General features: G+C 47.2%; 1 protein-coding gene across 10 annotated transcripts in view; it reads right to left on the reverse strand.

Annotated features, from left to right (window-relative positions):
- MASP1 (MBL associated serine protease 1) overlaps window positions 1–16162 on the reverse strand; it is a 74982-nt gene that overhangs the window by 13668 nt on the left and 45152 nt on the right. For 4 of the 10 annotated variants that reach the window (XR_004734344.3, XR_013526891.1, XM_008981372.5 and 1 more), the window contains exons 9-10: window positions 12132–12269; window positions 10126–10200 (exon numbers count right to left, since the gene is read on the reverse strand). Coding sequence is in view for 5 of the 10 variants with exons in the window: in XM_008981372.5 (XP_008979620.1) it covers window positions 10126–10200; window positions 12132–12269 (213 nt within the window). In the remaining 5 variants the exon portion in view is untranslated. Of the gene's footprint in view, window positions 1–2796; window positions 5283–10125; window positions 10201–12131; window positions 16062–16162 lie in introns of those variants that run through there. The other 6 variants (XR_013526892.1, XR_013526894.1, XR_013526893.1 and 3 more) reach the window with 2 other exon arrangements.

Consider the following 16162-nt stretch of genomic DNA (forward strand, 5'->3'; position numbering starts at 1 on the left):
TAAATGCTCTGCAACCTTGATGCATCCTCAGCATCTCCCAGCATCATTCTACATGCCCACAGCCAGCTTCCCCAAGCTAATGCCCTGCCCCCATTCCAACAGATGCTCAGACCCCACTGAGTGGGAACTCCTTGAGTGGGAACCCCCTGAGTGGGAAACATCCCCCTCACCATCTCTTCCTCCTGTAAACCTCGTTGACTTTAGGACAAATTTTTCACTCTGGATCTCTTAACTTTTGAACTCTTGGAGACCTGGCTTTGGCAATTCTCATCCTTTGCCTCTATTTTTCATCTCTTGCTGTTCTATGCCTTCAAAACTGAGTCAAGACTTTTCATCCTAAAAATCAGCCTCCATTTCCTTGTTTGTCATTCATTCCACAGTCTCTCCTTCTCCTCCCTTCTATAGTAAAGCTTCTGAAAAGAGGAGTTGACACTCCTTCCCCACATTCTTCCCCCTCCTTTGGAGCTGGATTCAGAAGAAGAAAGTGACATGTACTGCACAAACTTGGAAATAGGCAACCATTTGAATATTTAACAGCCTACAAATAGTAGATGGAAATCAAATGGCTTTGAGACCATAAATGGAACTTCAACAGTGATATCTACATACCGAGTAGGATACTATTTTTCGAATCTTATCAGATACATTTTTCATCCCTAGGAATTCTCTGTGCACTGTGGCTCCCAAGCCATTGAAGCTGAAGCAGTCATTGTTTTAAGCAAAGGCTGGATGTGGCTTTGACTTGTAAGAGCAAAGCAGAAACCAAAGTCTGGAAAGACAGACTTTCATTTTGAAGAGTCAGGCTTTATAGTAAGAATAAAAAATTTGTAGGTTTCAAGAAGCCAAAACATGGAGAACTGAACATATAATTTTTACCGTAAGGCTTAGGGAAGATGCAAAGGCAGTTTCCTAACTCTGAGAAAAGAGCTAAAAGCCCATCCTGGGAGACTGGAAAGGCTGGAGAGAGGAAGGAGGGAGTACAGAGAGAGGACACAGAGATGACAAAGGTAGAGACTTTAAACTTAGAGGCCTGCTGCCTGCATCCTCCCTCAGAGATGACAATGGAGACTTGGCTCCTGTCCTGGGGAACTTCCAACCTGGAGTCCTTCACTTGGACTCTTAGCAGCTCTGGATGCTGTTGACCACTTCGTCCCTCTTTATAACTCCTTCTCTTGGCTTCTGAAGCACTTTTCTTCCTGTGTTTCTGATCCCCTCCTTTTTAATTTTTTTATTTTTTGGTTTATTTCTTTTCTTCATGCCTTCCATGATGCTGGTGTTCACTCATTTGGCCCCAGGGCTTGGTCTCCTTTTCTTATCTATAAATTTCCCATAGATGATGCCCTCTACCTCTATGCCATCATATTACCGGTGTACTGATGAACTTCAAATCAGTGTCTTTAAATCTGCCCTGTCCTCTGAAACTCACCATTCTTTACTGCCAACTTACATTTCCAGCTGGATTGCTCATAAACTCCTCTGACTCAGCAAAACCAAGCCCACATGTCCACCTTCACCAACCTTCTCCTCTTTGTTATTCCAGATGCCTGCTAATGTCTGAACCAATCACACCCTTGTTGCCTCCCTTTTCTTCAACCCCGTCTTCAGTCAGTCACTAAACTGCTGGTCAATCCCTAGGAGAAGGAGAGCGATGTGTCTCTCCCACTTCGTATCACAGAGTGCTCTCTCTGTAACCTCATGATGCCTCAGAACCTCAGTATGTCACAACATAAAGTCCAAGTATCTAAAGAAAAACAAAAATTGGAAATGTCACGAGACACGATAGTCCTTCAAACTGTAAAGTGCAAAGCATAATTTAGGATAGGCTCTTATTTTCATTCTCAATAGTGTAAGAAGTGTGGCATTTTTATTATGATACAAACACAAAACAAAGGCAAACCATGAGTTCGTTCCATGGTGAGACTTCACTATCATGTGTCACTCATGCTTGAAGTTATCAAGAGATGCCTATAGGCCAAGCCCTGCTGAATGTACCACTCAAATAGATTTACGGTGTCCCTCCGCCTGTCTGCATTGTCTCAGCTCTGTGGCTGCTGCGTCTGCACCATCTCTCATCAGGACAGCTGCGTAGCTGCTTTCCTAGCTCAGCCCTTTCCTGTCCACTGCCATACCATGCTGCCCACCCTCAGACCTGCTGATTTCCAATTTTTCAGTGGGTGAGAACAAGCAATCGGCATTTTCCACCAGCACCCCAGGTGATTCTCATATACCCCAAGCTTAGAGAATCACTCATTTCAGGACAGTCCACCTAGAGTATGTGTTTTAAAACTCTTCCCACGTAAAGCCCATTGCTCTCACTTTAACTGTGACCAGCTTTCCCGCTCTGACACTTTTTTCCACTCTGCCCCTTCCCTCTCATCTCCCTTACATCCTTTGAAGCCTCTGCAAAGCTATTCTAAGCCCGCCCCCAGCTGTACGAAGTCACCCCTTCTTTAAGTTCCCCTAATACTTAAATCTCTGTTCCTTTTACATTTAACTCCTTTGCATACGTAAGACCTATATGCACATTAGCTTGTCTTGTATGCCAGTTTCAACCCTTTGAAGGCAAGGACTTAAATGGCAGGCGCTTAAATGAAGGAATAAGCAGACTCTGAGAAGGAGACACGTCAATAACCAAATTCTTTCCTCATTACCTCTTGGATAATATCCAGATACCAAAAGTTGTACTTTTTCTGCAATAAGGGAGATTTTGGTTTGATGAAGGGGCCGATTTCTTTTCAAAACGTCAAAACAAATGAACACACTTCCCCAACAATAACAAAACCTATAAATCAAGGCTGTTGGTTATCCACGAGGGTTTATTTCCACTTTAGACCCCTGCTGGGAGCAACAATGCAGAAGCCCTTTAGAGAGTGGTCAAGCATGTGATATAAAAAACAGAAAATACAACATCCTTTACATGTGCCATTCATAGACATAGGAGTGTGCTTTGATGAACCAGTTGGAGAAGTGGATACTTCTCAGTCATTCCCTCTCAGGGACTTCTCTGGCTGCCTTGCGCTGATGGAGATTTCCAGGAGAGAGCTCCAGGGAGAAGGAGAACAATCAGCCTTGTGAGGGCCAGAAAGGCTGCTGGCAGTCAGGGAAGCTCTGAGTGCTCTGGCTAGAAGGACCCTGCGGGGGACCTTGTGCCCTCCTGTTGTTGATGGAGAACCAGAGACTCAGAGAAGGAAAATGATTTGTTAAAGTTATACAGCCAGTTGTGGGCAGAGCTGGGACTAGAACCCAGGACGCTTGGCTCTTTTCATTGCCTGTCATGGGTGGGTCTCTGCTTCTCTTGACTCTGGAAAATGAAGGAGTGGATCCCTCTGAATGTCCTGCGGGGTGGATTCTTTGTCCAACTCATGCCCCAGGGATGTCAGGCAGCCTGGCAGGATTTGGGTGACTCCTAATGTGCCAACGCCACCCTTTCTTCCATTTTCTTGCCCAAAAGCACAGCAGGACACAGTGTGGGTATTTTCCTTTCGTGGATAATCAGCTAAGTCTCCACATTTGGGTCTGGGATTCAGGTAGCCTTTTAGAAATACATTTCAAGGTTGAAGGGTTGCTTCGTGCTTGTCTGGAGCAGCAGGTGTGGACACCCGTGGGTGACAGCTGGTATTCCAGGGTACAAATGTGTTCTGAGTTGACAATGGGGATTTAAGGGCTTGGTGAGCCTCCCACTGCTATTCTGCTCCCACCAGCCACCACAAACCTTTCCAACTTTCTCCACCTCCTTTGAAATTCCTTCAATGGGGAACATAAGGGTTAAGGCTTAGACTGCAAGAAGCTTTTGGGTGAGAAACCCCAGGGATGAGAGTGCTCCAAGGGATTACACTCAGAGAGAGGGGCTTGGCTAGAAGCCATCTCCTAAAACCTGAATGACCTTCTGGAGGAGGGACTAGGCCAAGGCTAGTCCCAGAGGGCAGAGCAGGAAAATATAGACTCGGAACTCAGTTCCATGTTAGAAACCATTTTCTAATAGTCAAGTCTAAGCTCAGTTATACCAAGAATGGGACTGATGGGTTTGATAAGTGCTCAGGAGTGAATAAAGGCCACTGGGGTAAGCGGCATGGCCTGGGGAGGAGTGCTGGGATTGACACAGAGGCCTTGGTTGAGCTCCTGATTGTATTACTGGGGAGTGAGGCCGGGACAGGCAAAGAGAGTTGGACAGGCTCAGGAATGCAGGCCTCTTGCCTAGAGCCTTTTCCTTATACCACACGCTGCCTCTCAGGGTCCTGGGGCTGTCTCGGTGGGAGGAGCCACTGCTAGGTCTGTGTGTTCCATTCCATTTGGTCTGATAAGCAATGTGGAGTGTGCTGTCGTAAGTGCGCTGTAGCTTTGCTCAGGCCGGAGCAGGGGTAGCAGGCCCCGAGGAAGTAAGTCAGCTCACCGCTCCACTTGGGGCTCCACCCGGGGCTCCCTGATGCTTTGTGGTGAGCCTATCTGCTCCCACACCCAGTCCACATAGTTGGAGACCTTTGTGTAGACTCCATAGACCTGCTTGCTACCACATTCTTCAGGTCCCCCCCAGGACACCAGGCCCTGTACCACCCAGCGCTGGCTCGAGTCATCAAGGATGACAAAGGCCCCGCCACTATCTCCAAGGCATGTGTCTTTGCCGCCTTCATAGTAGCCAGCGCAGAACATGTTCTCCGTGACGCTGTAGTTGCCTGAGCGGGACTCATAGCTGCTTTTGCACTCAGCATGTGGCACCACGGGTAACTTGACATACTGCAGGACATCCGACAGGGTCCGTGTGCCGCTGCTGATGATCTCATCCACGGTCACATTGGGATTGGAGATGCCCCAACCGGCCACCAGGCCCAGCACGTGGGGGGCCGGGCCTTCAGGCTCGAGCCTTGGCAGGCAGATAGGCATGATGTGGGGTCCTAGGGGCACGGGCTCCTGCAGCTGCACCAGAGCTATATCATGGTTGTAGTTTTGGATGTTGAAGTCTGGGTGGAGCACCATTCGGGCAGCTGAGCTGTTGATCGCCCCTGATCTGTTCCGCACATCGTGCAAGCCCAGGTAGACGGTGACATGCTCCTTGGACACTGGTATCACCGTGTTGTCTCTACGCTGGGAGCGCAGCACGTGAGCTGCTGTGACGACCCAGGACTCAGACAGCAAGGCCCCACTCCCAAACCACTTGTCATTCGGCACCCTCGAAGTGTCCTCCACCACTATCAGGGCCTGCCACGGGAAGAGGCCGGGCTCAGCATTTCGGCCCCCGATGATCCTCTTGACCAGGTTTGGCAGAGAGCGGGAGGGCTGACCACACTCTGTAAGGAGAAAGAGGGAGCAGGGACAAGAGACAGAGACTGGTCAGGTCAGCCAGATGACAGGAGCCACAAAGAGAAATTCACATCTCACCCACTATAGATTACGCCACCAAGGGACCCTAACCTGCCTGGGTCATGCTAGCCTGGGAGAGCTCTACTCAGGGTCATTTGAGGTCTAAGTCTCTCTAGTCTGGCTCTTCTGCAGCTGGGGCCCTCTCCAGACTAAACCACTGTGGGCTTGGGGTTTCTCTATCCTAACCACCTCTGGCTAAGACCACTTGTGACCCAGACCATTTACACCATCTATTCCTAGTATTGGTCACTTCTCCCCTTCCTTCTCTAGAAAGGCAGGTCCTATTTCAGAAGTGCTCATGCTATGGGAACCTACAGAATTTCTGAAACGTTTTTCTTCACGGGGACAGAGAAATAGAAGAAACCTAAAAAACCAACTACCAGGTCACAGCAAACACTAGTCTGGGAACAAAGACTGGAAGCCTTGACCTGGCTTTTCCATTTCCCATGTGACTCGGAGTCAGTGAATTTTCATCTCTGGATTTCAATTTTTGATCTGTCAAATGAGGCATTTGGTCACAATGATCTCCAAGGATCCTTCAAATTCCAGAAATCCTTTAATTTTCACTTTATTTGCCTTGACCATCACCGTTTACTAGGTGAGCAACTCCCTGGAGTTTAAGTGACTAGTCCAAAGGGATATGACTCTTAAGTCAGACAGCAGGGGCTTAACTAGATTCTGAGTCTTGTATCCCACCCTGACTCCATAGCTATGAAAACCATGGACATAGGCCCTCAAGCCTTTTCTTCTCTGTCCTAAAAGAATCTTCCTATAAATTGATGCCCATGGATTAAGGGCATCCAGGGCTGGGGAAAGGTGGCATAATCTATAAGCAATGATGCATGGGCCCTGCTCTGGGCCACCCATCATTGCACCCAGGAGCTGTGTAGTACCTTTAGGGGAAGGAGAAAGATCTCAGAAACTTCATTCCACTGAGTTGCACCCTGAGCATGCCATGTACCAGCAGCCTCCTGCAGCCAAATGCTTCTGGCCCATGAGCAGAAGGTCTTCGGCACCAAGCCCCCACTGGCTAAGAGCATTCTTGCATGGTCTTTCCTAGGCAGGGTGCTTGGGTCTGGGAGGCAGACCTACTGTGAGTGTGGCCTCCTCCTGGTTGCAAATGGCCAGGCTACACTCCTTGGCCTGGACGCTTTCAACAATCCTTTGGAGACCATGGAACATTGAGTTTTCTTGTCAACTTTGGGAGAGTAGGCTTTTAGCAACCTAATGCTTTTCAGATGCTCTTCTTCCTGAGGCCAGATGCTTCTTGCATGATCCTGGGCACCCTGCCATTCACCCAAAGCTGGATGGGAACTGGTTTTTGTAACTCTCTGTGGCCTGGCCTTTCAAAGTTGAGGGTCAGCCTTCCAATTACAAGTAGCAAGTTGCAAGGCAACATCTCAACGCAGTTCTGCGACTGGTCCTACATACACCTAGTGCTTCAAGGCCCTTATCCGGTAAGGGACACGCCTGTTGGTTGTTCCGTGGTCACAACAAAGTCAGCACTAAATGGTACCTTTCTCCAAGCAAAGTGTCAGTGGCACACTGCAGGTCATGCATCAGATCTGGAGAAACCCTGAACAGCTAATTATTTTTTTTTTTGGAGATGGAGTCTCGCTTTGTCACCCAGGCTGGAGTGCAGTGGCATGATCTTGGCTCACTGCAACCTCCACCGCCTGTGTTTAAGCAATTCTCCCACCTCAGCCTACTGAGTAGCTGGGATTACAGACACACACCACTACGCCCAGCTAATTTTTGTATTTTTAGTAGAGACGGGGTTTCACCATGTTGGTCAGGCTGGTCTCGAACTCCTGATCTCATGATCTGCCTGCCTCTGCCTCCCACAGTGTTGGGATTACAGGCGTGAGCTACCGCACCAGGCTGAGAACAACTAATTTACAGATGGAAATGTGGACGTTGAGAGAAGGCAAGTGACTTACTCAAAGCTGTTAATGGGAAAGCCAGAACTAGAACTTGTTTCTCCTGGGTCTAGCTTCATAACTCCACTGAAATCTGTTTTTCTCCTTGAAGTGTTCTTGTCCTTTTAAGAGGCTGAAAATGATACAACAAGCTCTTGGGAGAGCTCATTGAAATGGGGTCATTCTTACTGGTTGCTGCCATTTCCCACCCAGTCTTTCCTGGGACAAAGGAATCTTACTGAAAAGTTATAGTCTTGGCTATGCTGAAGCCAGATTTGGGTTCTAGAGGACAGTGGTTCCTGAGGGAAGGTCTTTAAAACAAAAACGTGATTCTCTAGGATTCAAGGTTCCTGAGGATGGCGTAAAACATGATCATGGTAAAATAATGGTTCAGCATTGCTTATGTTGCCATCAAAAGTATTGAGTTCACCTTTCAGCTCTGCCTCTAACTTTCTACAGGTATCCTTGTGCAAATCACTACACTGTTCTGATACTTAGTTTTCTCATTTACAAAATAAGGGGGCAAGTAATATTTGCTTAGCAGGCCTCCTAAAATGGCGGGCCTTATGACAATAGATGACATGGCTTTCTCCATCCTGGCCTGCATCCTGGTTTAATCACATGTGTTTTACGAGGAGAGAATTTAGAAATTTCTGGCCTGGTCCAATGATACACCATATTCTGCCCAACAATGAGTGTTAAAAGAATTTCATGACTCATTGTATCCAAGATGCTTTGTACAAACATAGAGGATGATGACCATTAAGAGTCATAGACTATCGTAGGTCTCTTGGTCCTGATGCTTTTACTTCTGAGGTATGGAATCCCAGACCCAGAGATGTGAAATTACTTACCGAAGATCACAGTTAGGAAATGGCAGCATCAGGATTAGTACCCAGGGCCCTGACTCCTTGCCCAGTGCCTTGTCCCCTTCCAAAGGTTGTGACATGAACTTACAGCATGCAATCTATCCCTAGCTTTCTTGGGCTCACATAGTATTTTAGCAAAAATTGGCCATGGATTAAGAATCCATGCCCAGATCCTTTGGTCTGATGCAGCTCCACCATTCCTCTCTTCTCTGAGGCTTCACTGCCTGGAGCCCGTGGGTGTGCTTCTGGGCAAGCCTAATCGAGGTAAGTGGAATCAGCAGAGTGGGTGGGATGAACGTTCCCTTATGCCACTTCCTCATACATTTTTCTAAGAAATGAAGACCTCTTATGTGAAGCCTTCCTAGTCAGTTCCTACCCCTCCAGTCATACACAACCAGGCATTGTTAACTTTCTTCTTCTCTGGGGTCCCATAGCACCTGTGATGGTCAAAACCTGGCTCCCAAATGCTAACATGTTCTTCACTTGCTAAGGATGAATGGTAGACAATGCCTTAGCCTTTCCATTTTAATGTCCAGTCTGATATCTAGAAGCCTACTGATATGGTTTGGCTATGTCTCATTTCTCTCTTGCCTACCACCACATAAGATGTGACTTTTGCCTTCTGCCATGATTGTGAGGCCTCCTCAGCTATGTGGAACTGTGAGTCCATTAAACCTTTTTTCTGTATCAATTACCCAGTCTTGGATATGTCTTTATCAGCAGTGTGAGAACAGACTAATATACCTACTGAGTGAACATGGAAGGTTACTGAAATGTACCATTAATGTAATAATACACTGTGTCAGTTTACCCAACACTCTCATTCAATAAAATACAAATATTTCTCAGTGCTTAACCATATTGCAGATTTCCTGCTGTTTATGCAAACATGCAGATGGAATTAGACAGGACACTTAATTTTCAGTATTCCTCAATGCTGCCTTGAATGACTGTATCATTAAACTACTGCCATTCCTGCTTTTTTAAAAAAAGATATAAATTACTGTTGTAAATATTAAATTTAATTTTTTGTGGATTATTTGTTTAATCCTAGAGTGTGCATTTTGGGGCTATACTTTTTTTAAGTTGACTTGAGTAGCTACACAGTGTGATTACAATGCAAATTCTCCATACTATTCATTTATTTATCGAGACGGAGTCTCACTCTGTCACCCAGGCTGGAGTGCAATGGTGCCATCTCAGCTCACTGCAGCCTCCACCTTCTGGGTTCAAGCAATTCTCCTGTTTCAGCCTCCCAAGTAGCTGGGATTACAAGCATGTGCCACCATGCCTGGCTAATTTTTGTATCTTTAGTAGAGATGGGGCTTCACCATGTTGGTCAGGCTGGTCTCTAACTCCTGACCTCAGATGATCCGCCTGCCTTGGCCTCCCAAAGTGTTGGGATTATGTGAGCCACCATGCCCAGCCCATACTTTTAATGCTAAAGCAAATGTTCCCAAAATCTGTATGCACAGTGACACTTCCTGTTACCACAAAATTTTCTTTCCATTTTAAAGTGGAGTCAGTAAGTAAACCACGGGAAAGGCAGCAATCAGAAAGGCTTGACCATGTTGCTGTTTGGAAGAAAGAATTTCTCACTCTGTCCTATTGTGATGTTGTTTGTCTTATCATCTCCTTGATAGCATGGCGACTGCTTGAGGACAGGGTGCCCACTTTTTAAATTTCCCTCACGTGACAGCAGGCACACACGCAAACTGCGTTATATGAAAAAGCTGGTGGCAAGGTCACAGAGAGAGGACAGGAGGGCTCTTGGAGTGATGGAAGAGGCAGAATATACAGGCTGGTTTGAGAAGGTGTGAAGCAGAACTTCTCTGACCTTTCACCTTTTGAAGACATCTCTTAAAAAGCAACCAAAGCATCACCTCCCCTTTCCTCCATCTCCCTATTAACAGCCAGAAAACCTGGGGCCCTAGGGCCTTGGATGGAAAACCTTGAGGAAACGGATTTGGAGAGTGAGGTACCTGGAAGGCAGGTGGGCAGGCTTCTCCCCAGCACTTTATTCATCCAGACTCCTTGGGCAGAACAGGTATATATACCTGGATTAGTGAAAGACATTAGGAGAAGAGAGAGACAATGGTTGATTTGTAGCTCATGGAAAAATAGATCTGGGTACTTAATTTCTTTAAAGTGAGTATTGTAAAAGTCTTCCAAATGGTCACGTAGGCTCAGATGTGATTCTCTAAGCCTAGATGTGCTAAAAGGAATGAGGAAGAAAGTGGAAGGCTGTGGCAGGTTGTCTCCGGGATATAATCCTCCAAAGAGACCAACTGACCTCCAAATAGCCTTCAAATACCCCTAGGGCTATCATCCTAATCCCCCTATCAAACTCCCGTGCAACCCGAAGATCTTTCTAAAATGGGAATCTGACCATGTCCTTTCTCATCTCAGAATCACTAATGGCTTGCTGTCACCCTCAAAAATAAGCACCACACTCTTCAGTATGGTGTCTGTCCAAAGCTCTGGGGAATCCCACTGCTGCTGGCTGAGGGCTGCTCTCCTCCCCACCCCATGCTGCCCAGCCTCTGGCAGGCACCTTCCCCTCACTTGTCACAAAGACCTGGGCTCACATGGCTCTCTGTTGGGCAGATGCCCTTTGCTTTCTTCTCCATTTGACAGACTTCAATAAACCACATTTGTGGCCACCGTCTCATTGGAGTCTCACAATAGCTCTAAGACCTTCATCACTGTTCTCTCTTTTAAAAATGAGGAGTTGGGGCCACACACAGTGGCTCACACCTGTAATCCCAGCACTTTGGGAGGCCAAGGTGGGTGGATCACAAGGTCGGGAGTTCGAGACTAGCCTGGCCAACATGGCAAAAACCTGTCTCTACTAAAAACACAAAATTTAGCTGGGTGTGGTGGCAAGCACCTGTAATCCCAGCTACTTCAGAGGCTGAGGCAGGAGAATTGCTTGAACCCAGGAGGCGGAGGTTGCAGTGAGCTGAGATCGCATCACTGTACTCCAGCCTGGGTAACAGAATGAGACCCTGTCTCAAAAACAAAAACAAAGAGAACGTGGAGGCTTAGATGTGTCAGGAGAATGTTCTCAGTGCTTGCATGCCAGAGTGGCAGAGCTAATGGGCCTTCCTTTCTCCCTGAGAGTTCCTTTTCTGCTAGGGACCATGAGTGTGTGTTGAGGGGGTTTTGGGCTGCCACAAGGCAGGGAAGAGGCAGTTTATGTCTCTAAGCACTTCTCCTCCCAGTTCCTCCCAGCCCTCCAGTGTGGCCAATGAACAGGTTATTGCTGGTTCTTCACGCTTTGGCCAGTGTGCTGCTGCCCAGCTGCTGGGGCAGCCAGGGGTCTCCCTGCCAGGTGGCATGGATGAGGCCTGGACAGAGACTGCGGTGGCTGTGCTTGAGCTATGCTCAGGGCATATGCCGGGTGACCTTGGGAGGCAGAGGATCTGCGTCTCACTCCCCAACCCTGCATGGACCCTGTCCTTCGCAGGGGAACATGTTTTTGAAAGAAGGACCCCTACCCGCTGAATGGGTCTGGCCTGGTGAGATGTTGCCCTTACCCAGAAGCCAAGGCAGATACTGGGTGAAGCAGCAATACTGGCCATTTATTGGAAACCCAGCTCAGCCTCAGACCACATGAAGGAGTTTCACTTGGGAGGTTCCAAGCTTCTTTAGAGTCTCGTATCTTCCCTTAGTTGTGTGAATTTGTGATTCCTTCATGCTCCCACAAACAACTCATTAGTAAATCAGTGCTAGATTTAAAATGAAAACAAATAAAAAGCCTGGGTTTTGGTCTTGAGACTGTTTCTGCCTCTCTATGTGGACTTGGTAACACAAGCTCATGGAAAGTGAGAACCTGATGAGAAGGTGTGTGAGTGACACATTTCGCCTTATCAGGCTCTATACGTGCATGAGCAGTGATTCCTTTCAGAGCTGTCAGCCCCCAGCCCAACCCTGAGGCCTCGAGAGTGTGAGATGGAAGTAGGATGGCTTAGCATGGAGGGCTTACCTGTGATATTGTTGAGCATCTTGTAATAGGGCTCCTGGCAGGAGTATTTGATCTCAGACTTGTATGTGGTGAGGTTGTTCCTTGTGGAGAAGGTGACCAGCCCGTGTTCCAGCTCCCTCGGGGCTCTACAGTCTACAACTGAGAGAGAAGAAGTGAGATCCCTCAACTGCTTTTTGCTCATCCTCTTTTGGATGGATCCTCTTATCTGATGGATCAGTCTCATGCAGATGTACAGGCTGTGTACTGCACACAATTCCAGAAAGCAAGATTAGAATGCCTCTGAATGGTGCCCCTGGGATGTGCAGTGTACAACCCGTGAGTCTACCAGTGGTCCTGCTTTTGCGGTCTCTCCCATACATTATGGTACTACTGTGTGGTCAACTCACCTGGCCAGTGTCCATTTACCGTAGGGGAAGTTCTACTGAGATTTAAGCAGACTTCCGTCTCTTCCTCAGCAGGGCCCCTTTCTTTGACTTCTAGTTTTATTGGGCAATCCTCTCTGCCTCTTGTGCCCTAGCATGAAACCCACGCCTCCCCCCATCCCCCCCGGGCCTGGTTTAGTGAGAAAATTCTCGTTGACATAAACCAAATAATCTTTTGTTCTTCTAGTCCCAACCACAGGCTGAGAGCAGCTAATGTGCTTGCATTAGAGTCTGGCACAAAAAGAAAGCAAAAAGCCCAGCTCCTGTATGAATGAATACATAGCCCCACCCTGCTGCCTCTCTACAGGCAGCTTGCTTGGCCATAGAAGACAGGAGGCAGGGTTAGAGGCAGATCGGCTTTCAGTCTTCCCCTGTTCATTTTCTGTAATTGTTGATGGCTGGGCATTGGAGCTGGCTGAAGTCCTAGCACCGGACATGACTAAAGATGCCTGTTCTCAGAGATGGTTTTTGGGGGAGCTTTCCAGTCCAGCTCAGTATTAGGGGAGTCGTAGCTCTGATGGAGCCCAGTGTGAGTCACCTGACAGTTGGCACCTTTTCATGGCCACATCAGAGGCTCTGGACCCAAATGTGTTAATCTTTACATTCCTAAGGAAATCCTAATTGTAGGTATGACAGCCAACTCCTGAGTTGAAGAATCATAGACGAATCACAGAATTTCACTGCTGGAAAGAAACCTGAAGTAGGCAATCTAGAATGTCCTCTTTAATTTTGTGAGCCTACAGAGGAGACCTGACTCGTGTAAGGTCATATAGCAAGTTGCTGCCACAGTGTGAGAGCTAGATTTGACCTCAAATCCATTGCTGCTTTAGTAAAGGGGACTAATAGTGCCTAAGGGTCTGTTTTCCAGTTAAATGGCTTGTTCTAGATATTAGCTGGCTAACGGTGGACATCAGCTGTCAGAATTTCCAGAGCCTTGGTAAAATTTCCAAAGTTCCATGTCCTCCTGAATTTTACCTGGTCATTTTGGGAAATAGTGAGGGATAATTTACCTCTGAGTGCTATTTAGACATTGTGATTTTAACTGTAGGACTCCAGATTCATCTCTTTTGGATTAGAGAGTCCATTCAAAACATAAATAATTCCAAGACCCTCCAGGTTGGAGGAAAAGATGAAGGAAGGGCATAAATACAGGTACTTTTTATCCACAAGGAAGGCAAGTCAACACAACCCGTTTTGCCCTGGCCTCCAATCCAATCAGCTGGACAAATCATCTCCATTTGTTTCATCATCCAAAGTAGAGATGCTCTTCTACTCTGTGACATAACCGTGTGCAGCTCAACACTAGGATAACGAGGCAACCATATTTATTATTTAATTACTATAAACAGTTTTAAATTTATTTTCCGCTAAAGCAGATTTTTCCTGTTTTTAGAAAATGCCGCTGACCTGGTACCTAGGTATTTGTATTACTCATCCTCCTTAACTTTGCTCCAGCAGTTCATCTTGTCAAAGTGGTCTCAGGACCTGACCACCTAGTTCAGGAATTCCAGGGTTGGCCTTAGGGTGGCTAGATGGCAGGGCCCCTGGGAGCCTGTTATGTGGCTGACACTAGGGGACAGATATTTTCTGGGTGGAGGACCTACTTTCACATCACTTCAGAGAAGCAACTTTGCCCACGGATATAGCCGGCCCTACAACTAGGTAGAGGGGTGATAAATAGTGGAGCATAGAGGGTTGTGTCTGTGGAGGGCTGCACTTTCTTCCCAAGTCTATAGTGTCAGGGAAAAAGCCTTGTCTCTCCGGGACCTGGAAGTGACTTCCCCTTGAGCAGCTCTGTCTGGCAAAATCAGGACATCCTAGACCCTGCTTCCTCCGCTTGGTCATGCTCTTTGCTTTAGGAAGGGTTTTATCCTTTTCTCTAAAGTTCTCTGGCCAGTCCCACACTCTGGAATCAAAACACCCTTCTCTTCCCCTGGCCTTGGCAGTACCACCCGACACCCCATCTCCATGGTAATTACTTGTTGACACTTATTTTCCTCCAGACACACCTTTCTTGACCTGCAGTTCCAAGTGTGACGTGCTGTACTGGGGGGCTTCCTAGAGAATGATGCACAGTCAGGTAACCCTGGCATTCAGGCCTGGGGGATTGGGCTCTAGCGCCCTCCCTGGCCTCATCTTTTCTCCCCTTGGTGCACCTACCCTCCAAACACTAGCTCCTTCAGCGTGCTCCCCTGCTGCCTCCTGCTCCCAAGAGGAGGCTGGTGTCATCCCTGCTGCCTGGGGCACCCTGTGTCCACGCCCTGGCGGCCTTGATGAAACGATCCTTCCTCTTGAAAGCCTTTCTAATGCGAACTGGGCAGGGCTGCTTCCTTGCTCTGGAACTCTTCACTTACGTTTCTTTGATGCCATGTATCTCATGCTGCCCGCATCAAAGCTATGACAGTGATTCGGATATATACCAAAGCTTCCTCTTAAATTCTGATTCCCTCTGTGGTACTGTTATTTCTGTTAATACTTTGTAGTTTTAAACACATTTATTCAACTGACGCTTGTCTTTAGCAGACAGCCCGTCTCTTCTTTCAGTGGTGCCTCTAGCCAAGAATGGCACCTCAGGCTCCAGACTGCCCAGGGTTGTGCCCTCACCACATAGCCTTTTAATCACCAAATGGGTCGGGCAGTCCATTTAATGCAAAGGTTCTCTGACAAGTGTGTCCAGGTGTTCAGATGGAAGCAGAGATTCCTGCTGCCACTCCCCAGCCCTTTCTCTATCACTGGTTAGGACCTGTGATGTCCCATGGCACAGAGCTGGGACCACTGCTTTCAAGTGTGATACCTATCTTTTTAAAATTTTTAATCAGCAAATTTTAAGAAACATAGAACTTGTAAGCCCCAGAGGAAAGAAGATCTAATGATGACATTTCAGCCCCGCGCTAGGTGGGGGTAAAAGGGATACTTTCGTGAATGAGAAGACATTCAGATTCTCAAAAATCCACACTATGTGAGTTATTATTTGCTTTACCTACTCACGGTGGCTAAGAAAATAGCAACAGGTAACACTAGCAGATTCATAAAATCCCAGGCAGTCTGGCTCATTTAAACTCCAAATGTAGAATGGATTAGAAACCATGCTGATCTGGTCAGCTTGAGGCCACATGATTTTATATTAAATCTTGTGTCTCTGGGACCAAAGGCATATTTTTCTTTGAGAAAAGTACAGTCCACTCAGAGGTGCTAAAATAAATCCCATATTTTTTTTTCATTATTTTCTGGAGTAGTGTTTGAATGACAGGCAAACCCTCAAGTGGAGAATTTGTTCTCACACATGCAGCAGCGTCAACTGCTGAGATCATGTTGCCTTGTTCAGCACTCTTTCTAATCCACACTGAAAGGGGCGCGGGAGTGTTGTTTGGTGGGAGGGGAGGTGCAGCTCTGGGCCTCGGGGGTCTTGGGAGTGATCCATTTCTGGATGTCTGCTTTGTGTGTAGTCCCGTCATTCACTCTGTCACTTGCTCTGACTTGAGTTCGCTCTCCAGATCGATTTCGTTTTCTGCCACCATGGTGAAGATTAAGAGATACAGAGGAAGGAAGCAGAGAGAGGAAGAGCAAGATAGATAGATAAGAGAGTGAGAGAGAGAGAGAGAGAGAGAG

This window comes from Callithrix jacchus, chromosome 15 (genome assembly GCF_049354715.1).
Source record: "Callithrix jacchus isolate 240 chromosome 15, calJac240_pri, whole genome shotgun sequence".
NCBI classification, from domain to species: Eukaryota; Metazoa; Chordata; class Mammalia; order Primates; family Cebidae; genus Callithrix; species Callithrix jacchus.